We start from the raw sequence: 7431 nt of genomic DNA on the forward strand, positions 1-7431 counted from the left end.
CACTTCAAGGCTCCTATCTCGGTCGTTTTCCGCTCGTTTCGGCTGATTTTTGGACGAGCGATCAGCTCTCGGAGCGCTCTCGAAGCGTGGGTGTTGTTTCCGAAACGCGCGCGCGCGGAACACTCACGTTGAAGCGACGTTGAACCACCCTTTTGCTGCCCCGGAACTCGCCCACGCACTTGTGGCAGTGGCCCAGGTTGTTGAAGGACGTCGCCACGGGCCGCGAGATCTTGCCCGCGCACTCCTCGCGCGTCTTCAGCGCCTTCTTGTAGAGCGCCTTGGCCTCGTCGAAGCGGTGCAGGTTCCGGAGCACGGCCGCGAGCACCGTCGTCGCCGCCGCGACCTCGAGGTGGACCTCGCCGTAGTGCTTCGCCCTGAGGCGCAGGGCGAGGCGGTAGAGGGGCACGGCGGCCTGGAAGTCGTTCATCTGGCGGTACATGGTCGCCAGGTTCGTCAGCGCGGTCGCGAAGAGCGGGTGCTCGGACCCGAGGCGCTTCGCGTAGATGTCCATGGCCCGCTCGTACAACGGCTTCGCCTCGGCCCACTTCTTCTGCGCCGCGAGGAGCGCCGCCATGTTGTTCACGAGCGTCGCCACGTCCGGGTGCTCCGGGCCGAGCTGGCGCTCGCGGATGCCGAGCGCGCGCTCGTACTGCGCCATCGCCTCGCCGTACCTGTGTGCAAATCAAATCTTCAACCCGACTTCAATGTGCGCGTATTCGAATGTTTTGACACAAGCTCTTCGGCCGGGCTTCGAGAACTCGACGAGAGCGATCGATCCGTCCAAAAATCAGCCGAATCGACTTCGATTTGACCGAGCTAGAGAATTCTCAAGTTTGGTCAGGACCACCCAAACCAGTGGTTGGTTTCCACACGGACACGTACTGCCGCGTCTGGTAGAGGAGGCTCGCGAGGTTGTTCAGCGCCGTCGCCACGTCCGGGTGCTTCTCGCCCATGCGCCGCTCCGTGATGTGGAGCGCCCGGCGGTAGAGCGGGTCCGCGTGCTCGTAGCGGCCCTGCGCGTAGTGCAGGTTCGCCTGCGTGTTGAGGAGCTTGGCCACGTCCGGGTGGTCGGGCCCGAGCTGGGCCTCGCGGATCTCCAGCGCGCGCCGGCTCGGGCCCACGGCGTCCTCGAAGTTGCCCTGGCGCTCGAGGCACAGGGACATGTAGGACAACAGCGGGCCGAGCTCCGGGTCGTTGTGCGAGAGCCGCTCCTCCTTGAGCCGCATGGAGTCGCGGAAGATGGGCTCGGCCTCCTTGTATTTTTCTTGAGCATAAAGCACCATGGCGAGGCCCTCCATGGCCCGCGCGTGGTCGATGGACCCGGCGCCGAAGGTCTGGATCGTCAGGTCCACAATCCTCCCCTGGACCATCTCCGCGAGCTCGAACTCGCCGATGGCGCGCATGAGGTGGTTGAAGGTCGTCAGCCGCTCGAGGGCGCCCTCGTGGTCCTCGAGCCACTTCATGGCCACGCTCTCCATGGTCGAGATCTCCGACGTCGGGATCTGCATGAGCACGGACGCGCGCCGCCGCTCGTCGTCCGCGCCCTCGCCCCCCAATAAGAACGACCGGAAGAAGTCGTAGACCTTGCAGGCGTCGTGCTCGTCCGACAAGTTCAGCATGACCTTGTGGTGGATGACGACCTCGCAGGTGTGGGGGATCTTCGCGCCGTCCGCGGCCGCGAGGTCCGTCGTGACCTTGACGTTGACCTTGAGGTCGCGGTAGCCCGTGATCGTCGGCCTTTTGACGCGGTTCACGACGCGGCAGATAGCTAAAGCCGGCGACTCCACCAACGCTTTGTAGACGTCGTACATGACCGCCTCGTCGACGCAGACGACCTGGCCCCGGACGACGTCCACGACGAACGCCGCGGCGTCGCTCGTCTTGTGCGTCCGCTCGTGCCGCTCCTTGATCTTCTCCCGCGTGCGCAGCTGGTCCTTGAGGTCCGCCGTCTCGAAGGTCGCGCCGGCGATGGACGCGCACAAACCGCCCAGCGCCGCGTCGAAGGTTTGTCGGGCGGCCCGCGCGACGTCGTACATCGACGCGACCTCCGTCGCCGGCGCGCCCGACGGCCCGACGTTGACGTAGTCCCGGTCGCCGAAGCCGCCGAAGCCGTCGGCGATGCACTCGACGACGCCGCCGGCCTCGAAGCACTCGTCGTGCGTGTCCTGGAACACGCCCCGCACCTTCTGGAAGTTCTGCACGTTGTCGTGGAAGACCAGCGCTTTCCCGAAGAGGCCGCCGGCCTTGGCCTTGCGGAACGTGCGCCAGCCCGCGGACTTGCCCTTGCGCTGGAACTGGGCCTTGACGCTGCCCTCGCTGACCCCGAGCTTCGCCGCGGCCCAGCCCTTGCCGCTGCCCGACATGCCCGCGACGGAGAGGCGATTCGCGGCGTCGGCCAGGCCCCGCGGCCCGACCTTGGGCGACGCCTCCTCGGCGTGCTCGTCGATGCCGCGGCTCAGCAGCGTGCCCTGGGCCAGGAGGGCGTGCATGGACGCCGCCGGCTGCGCCTCCTCGCTCCCGAGGAGCGGGATGCCGTCGCCGCCCGCGTCCGGGGGCAGCTCCTTCGTGTCGCCCTCCAGCTCCTCGATGTCCCGGTCGAGCTCGCTCGGCTCGTACCTAGCACGTCACGCACGCGTGTGTCTTCCGGGCGCGCGACGCGGCGGGGGGGGGCTGGGGTCGCGCCGCGCGCGGCGGGCCGCGGCAGGAACGCACCGCTTCGAGGCGCTCGCGGTCAGGCTCTTCCCGGAGCCATTACTCTCCTTCGGCGCGTTCTTCCGCCGGCTGTTCCGCGACGCCGCCGCCGCCGCGGGCATGGTCGCCCCCGGAGGGAGCCCGGCCGGCTTACAATGCCGCCGCTCTCCAAACCCCGCCGCTCAGCGGCCTGCGCGAGAGGGCAGGGAGTATCCTTGCTTCGACGGTGCATATAAATTTACGCGATGCAAGGTGCAGGCATCGATCACTTGGGTAAATCGCTTTGTGGCGATGGGGCTCGACCTCCTGCCCACGCACGTCTTCACGTCGCTGCCGCAGCCGCAGCTCATCGGCATCGCCGCCGGCTGCAGCGTCTTCGTCGCGACGATCCTCACGGTCGGCGTCCTCCTCGTGCAGGGCGGGTCCATCGAGCGCCTCAGGAAGGAGCTCGCCGGCGAGGCGCCGCCGCCGCCGCCGACGCGGACGCAGCCGCGTCGACGAGCTGCTCGCGGCGGCCGCGTCGCTGCACGCGGCGCCGGCGCTGGGCGCCGCGGCCGTCGCCGCCGCGCGCGACGGCGGCGCGCGGCGCGTCGCCGTCGACGTCCGCCGCGCGACGGCTGGCGATGACGCGGCGCTCGCGCTCGCCGCCGACGGCGCCGCGCGCTACGGCCACGGGCCCTACCGCGCCGGCGACGTCTGGTTCGACGGCGCGCCGGACCCCGGCGCGTGGCGCGCGTCCGCGGGCGCGGACGGCGAGGCGCTGACGATCGGCGACGTCGTCGGCGGCGCGCGCCGCGTCGTCGGCGCGCTGCGGCTCCTGCGGAACCGGCCCCGGGACCTCGTCGTCGGCATCGCCCTCGACTGGCTCCACCCGGCCTACGCGCCGGGCGGCGAGGACGCGCCCATGACCGCGGACCTGGCCCTGTACGCGGCCGTCGACGCGCTCTTCGCCGCGGGCTACCGCCGCGTGGACTGCCTGCTGCCGGCGCAGGACCTCGGCCGGCGGCGCGTCTTCGAGCGCTGCGGCTTCGCCCTCGAGGGCGTCCTGAAGAAGTACTGGGTCGCCGACGAGCGGAGCCGCGACGCGGCCGCCTACGCGCTCCTCAACACGGACTGGACGGGCGGGCTCAAGCGCCGCCGCGCCGGCGCGCTCGGCGTGGATCCGCCGCCGAAGCCGCCCACGTAAAATTAGGGCTTACCCTGCCCCCGCAGCGCGCGCGCGGCCGGGTCGAGGCCGTAGGTCCAGAGCTGGTTGACGTTGTAGCCCCGGGACCTGACCGCGTGCTCGTCGTGGTCAAACTCCGCCCAGGTCGCCAGCGGGAAGCGCGCCGCGAGGACGACGGCGTCGACGTCCAGGTCGCGGGCGAACTTGGCCTCGAGGTCGGCCATCATCGCGGGCACGACGAAGAGCGCGACGCCGTCCGCTCCCGTCAAATCGGCGTCGAACATGTCGCCGCGGTGGAACGTGCACAGGTGGTGCACGCCCGCGGCGCGCGCCCGGAGCCGCGAGTACCAGACGAGCCAGGGGTTGAGCTCGTGGCCCACGGTCACGATGCCGAGCCGCCTGCTGAGCTCGACGCAGACGACGCCGTCGCCGCTGCCGAGGTCGACGACCCTCCGCAGGTTCCGTCGCCGCGCGGCGGCGGTCAGCAGCTCCATCTGCTCCGCGTTCGCCGCCACGTAGGGCAGGCAGTGCTTGCGCAGCGCCGGCAGCAGAAATGGCAGCGCCACGGCGTGCAGCGCCGCGACGCCGAGGCCGCCGACGACGAGGAAGCTGGAGCCGGCTCCGGAGGCGTCCGCGTCGGCGGACGCGCCGCTCGCGGGCGGCGCCGGGTCGCTGGATGCGCTCGCCATCGCGGCGCGGTCTTTGAGAGTTGCGGTGGCGACGTTTGGCCGCACGCTATGTGCTGCTCGAAAGCGTCGCCATCGTCTTGCCGTCGGGGGGAGGCGACGATCGACGTCGACGGAGCAGCCGATGGAGCATCGTTGAACGTATGGCTCGTATGTTGGGTACTTTTTAGCAATCTGACTCGAGTTTGAGCGCAAGAACGCAACGCAACACTACCGCACAGAGCCCACCGATGGCTGCGCGGAGCCCGCACATGTCGCCGTCTCTTTTCGAGGGCGGCCTGCTGTCGCCGGCGGAGCCGCCGCCGCGCACGGCGTCGGAGCCGAGCACGAGCCGGAGCAAGGCCGGCGCGCGGCGCACGCCGAAGGACTACGAGCCCTGGAGTTCGCCCGAGGAGGCGCGGCCGCGCCGCGGCCGCTGGGAGCGGAGCCGGTCGCCGCGGCGCGACGACGACGACGACGAGGAGCTCGGCCTGTCTCTCCCCGGCGTGTCGACGGTGAACCTCCAGCGCCAGCGGCCCTGCAGCGTCCTCGAGATCCGCGCCGACGGGTCCCAGACGATCATGGCCATGCGCATGCGCGAGGTCATGCAGCGCATCCAGGAGGTCGTCGCCGTGCCCGCCGCCGTCGCCGCCAAGGCCAAGCCCCGGAGCCGGTCGCGGAGCGAGACGACCGCGCGCCGCGCGCACAACGCGCTCCACCCGCGCGACCTGCGGTCCATCGACAACTCGCACCCGCGCAACTGCAAGAACCCGGCCATCGTCGTCCGCCAGCACGTCATCGTCGCCAACTTCGACCCGCTCCGCGTCGTCGTCGTCCACGACCGCATGCTCGTGCTCCTCCCCCACGACGACGACGACCTGAGCGACGAGCTCTGCCACCAGCTGACGACGCAGACGACGCTCCGCAGCTCCGGCGCGTCCGAGGACGCGCTCCAGGCGCTGGCCAAGGACGACGCGTCCGGCGCGGAGAGCGGCGCGTCGCGCGACCCGTCCCCCGGCAGCCTGCCCAAGACAACCTCGAACGCGTCGCTCACGGAGCTGGAGGAGGACACCGCCGCGGAGGCGCAGCCCTTCGAGCTCCGCGCGCTCGAGGCGGTCCTCGACGTCTGCACGCGGCGCCTCGACGACGCGTGCGACCGCCTCGACGGGCCGGCGGCGCAGTCCATGGAGAAGATGTCGAAGAGCTCGCGCATGACGCTCAAGCACCTCGAGCGGCTCCGCCACATCAAGAACGAGGTGTCGAATCTGGAGGCGCGCGCGCGCGACACCGCCGAGGCCATCGAGGCGACGCTCGACGAGGACGAGGACATGTGCATGATGCGGCTGAGCCTGCTGCGGGAGCGGCCGACGATCTTCGACCCGCCCATCTCCGCGGAGCTGCTGACGCAGCACGAGGACGTCGAGCTGCTGCTCGAGAGCTACCTCCAGGACGCGGAGGCCGTGCAGACGCGGCTCGAGCTGCTGCGCCTGAGCATCGACAACGCGGAGGACCTCTTCACGATGAAGCTGGACATCGCGCGGAACCGCCTCATCACCGCGGACACGATCTTCACGCTGCTGGGCATGGTCGCGGCGTCCGGCGCGCTCGTCGCGGGCCTCTTCGGCATGAACCTGGCCCAGGAGAAGGCGTCGTTCCTGCTCGTGTCCGTGGCGACGGGCGTCGTCTGCGTCGTCGCGACGGGCGCCATCGTCGTCTACCTCCTCCGGTCGAAGACGCTCGTCTTCTAAGCGCGGTCCTTCTCGGCTTAGGTCGAAGGGGGGACGCGCGCGGGGCTCAGATGCGCGTGATCTCGACGCGGGACCGCGCGGGGAGGTCCGCGGCGACGGCGTCGCCGTCGAGCGCGGCGTGCGGGTGGACGGCGAGCTGGGCGAAGGTGCCGCCGCCCGCGTTCTTCGCGAGGTGGCCGGGATTGAGCACGAGCGTGCCACCGACGTCGCGCGCGAAGGGCGCGAGGCGGCTCGGCGCGATGAGGAGGTCCGGCGCGACGGGGAGGCGCCACTTGGCGTGCTGGCGCAGGTCCACGGGCGCCTCGGCGACCGTCGACGCCATGGCCGGCGCGGGGAAGAGCGGGTAGAAGGACCGCTGCGACACGAGGTGGCTCGCGAGGCGCGCGACGCGCGGGAGCGCCGCGACCTCGGCGCCGTCGCGCTTGTTCTCGAAGATCTCCTGGGACGAGAGCTGGAAGAGCACGTCCGTCGCCGTGACCGCGACGATCGCGCCGTCGACGGCGAACAAGCCCGGGTTGCCCACGAGGTGCACGCGGTCGCTCTTGGGCAGTTCCAAACTCCCCAACGGAAACTCGTCCTGCCACGACGGCTTGTCGCCGGCCTCGTCGGCACCGGCGCCCAGGGGCGGCTGCGGGTAGACGGGCTCGCTCACGAGGTCGCGGGTCGACGGCGCGAGCACGAACTGCGCGTGGCAGTCGGACGACTCGAGGAGGCGGTCGAGCTCCCAGGCGACCTTGAGCACGAAGAGCGTCGCCGCGTCCACGGGCTCGTCGCCGTCGGCGTCGAGCTGCGCGCGCTTCGCGGCGGGATGGTCCGCGTCGACGAAGGGCCCCAGGAGCACGACGACGTCGGGCTTCGCCGCCTTCGCCGCCGCGAGCAAATCGAGGAGCGGCTGGTACTCGAGGTCGTCGGACGTCGTGAAGGGCCCCGCGGCGACCCAGATCGACGCCGGCGGCTGGTCCGGCGCCGCGCGGCCGGGCACGTCCTCCTTGTTCACGGCCGCTTTCGGCGGCGGCGCGCCGAGCGTGAGCGCGCGCGCGACGATGGTGCCGTCGTCGTGGGGCGCGCAGCCGTCGACGCCGATGACCTGGCCCGGGAAGAGCGCGTAGGAGCTCTCGACGGCGCTCAGGTCCAGCTTGGCGCGGTAGCCGCCGTCGCGGCG

The 7431-nt window shown here is 71.0% G+C and overlaps 2 protein-coding genes across 2 annotated transcripts in view; both read right to left on the reverse strand.

Annotated features, from left to right (window-relative positions):
• Positions 1-1403, reverse strand: part of AURANDRAFT_28853 (hypothetical protein) — a gene marked incomplete at both ends in the record, with an annotated part of 4060 nt that extends 2657 nt beyond the window's left edge. Inside the window, 2 exons of the mRNA XM_009040305.1 lie at positions 149-671; positions 883-1403. Coding sequence (XP_009038553.1) covers positions 149-671; positions 883-1403 — 1044 coding nt within the window. The remainder of the gene's footprint in view (positions 1-148; positions 672-882) is intronic.
• A 2596-nt stretch (positions 1404-3999) lies between these two features.
• AURANDRAFT_6643 (hypothetical protein) lies at positions 4000-4458 on the reverse strand (the record flags this gene model as incomplete). Its single annotated transcript, XM_009040167.1, has 1 exon — positions 4000-4458. A coding segment is annotated over one exon (459 nt), but the record flags the coding sequence as incomplete, so codon positions are not given.
• Positions 4459-7431: the final 2973 nt, after the last annotated feature.

Source organism: Aureococcus anophagefferens, assembly GCF_000186865.1.
Source record: "Aureococcus anophagefferens unplaced genomic scaffold AURANscaffold_14, whole genome shotgun sequence".
Classification (NCBI taxonomy): Eukaryota; class Pelagophyceae; order Pelagomonadales; family Pelagomonadaceae; genus Aureococcus; species Aureococcus anophagefferens.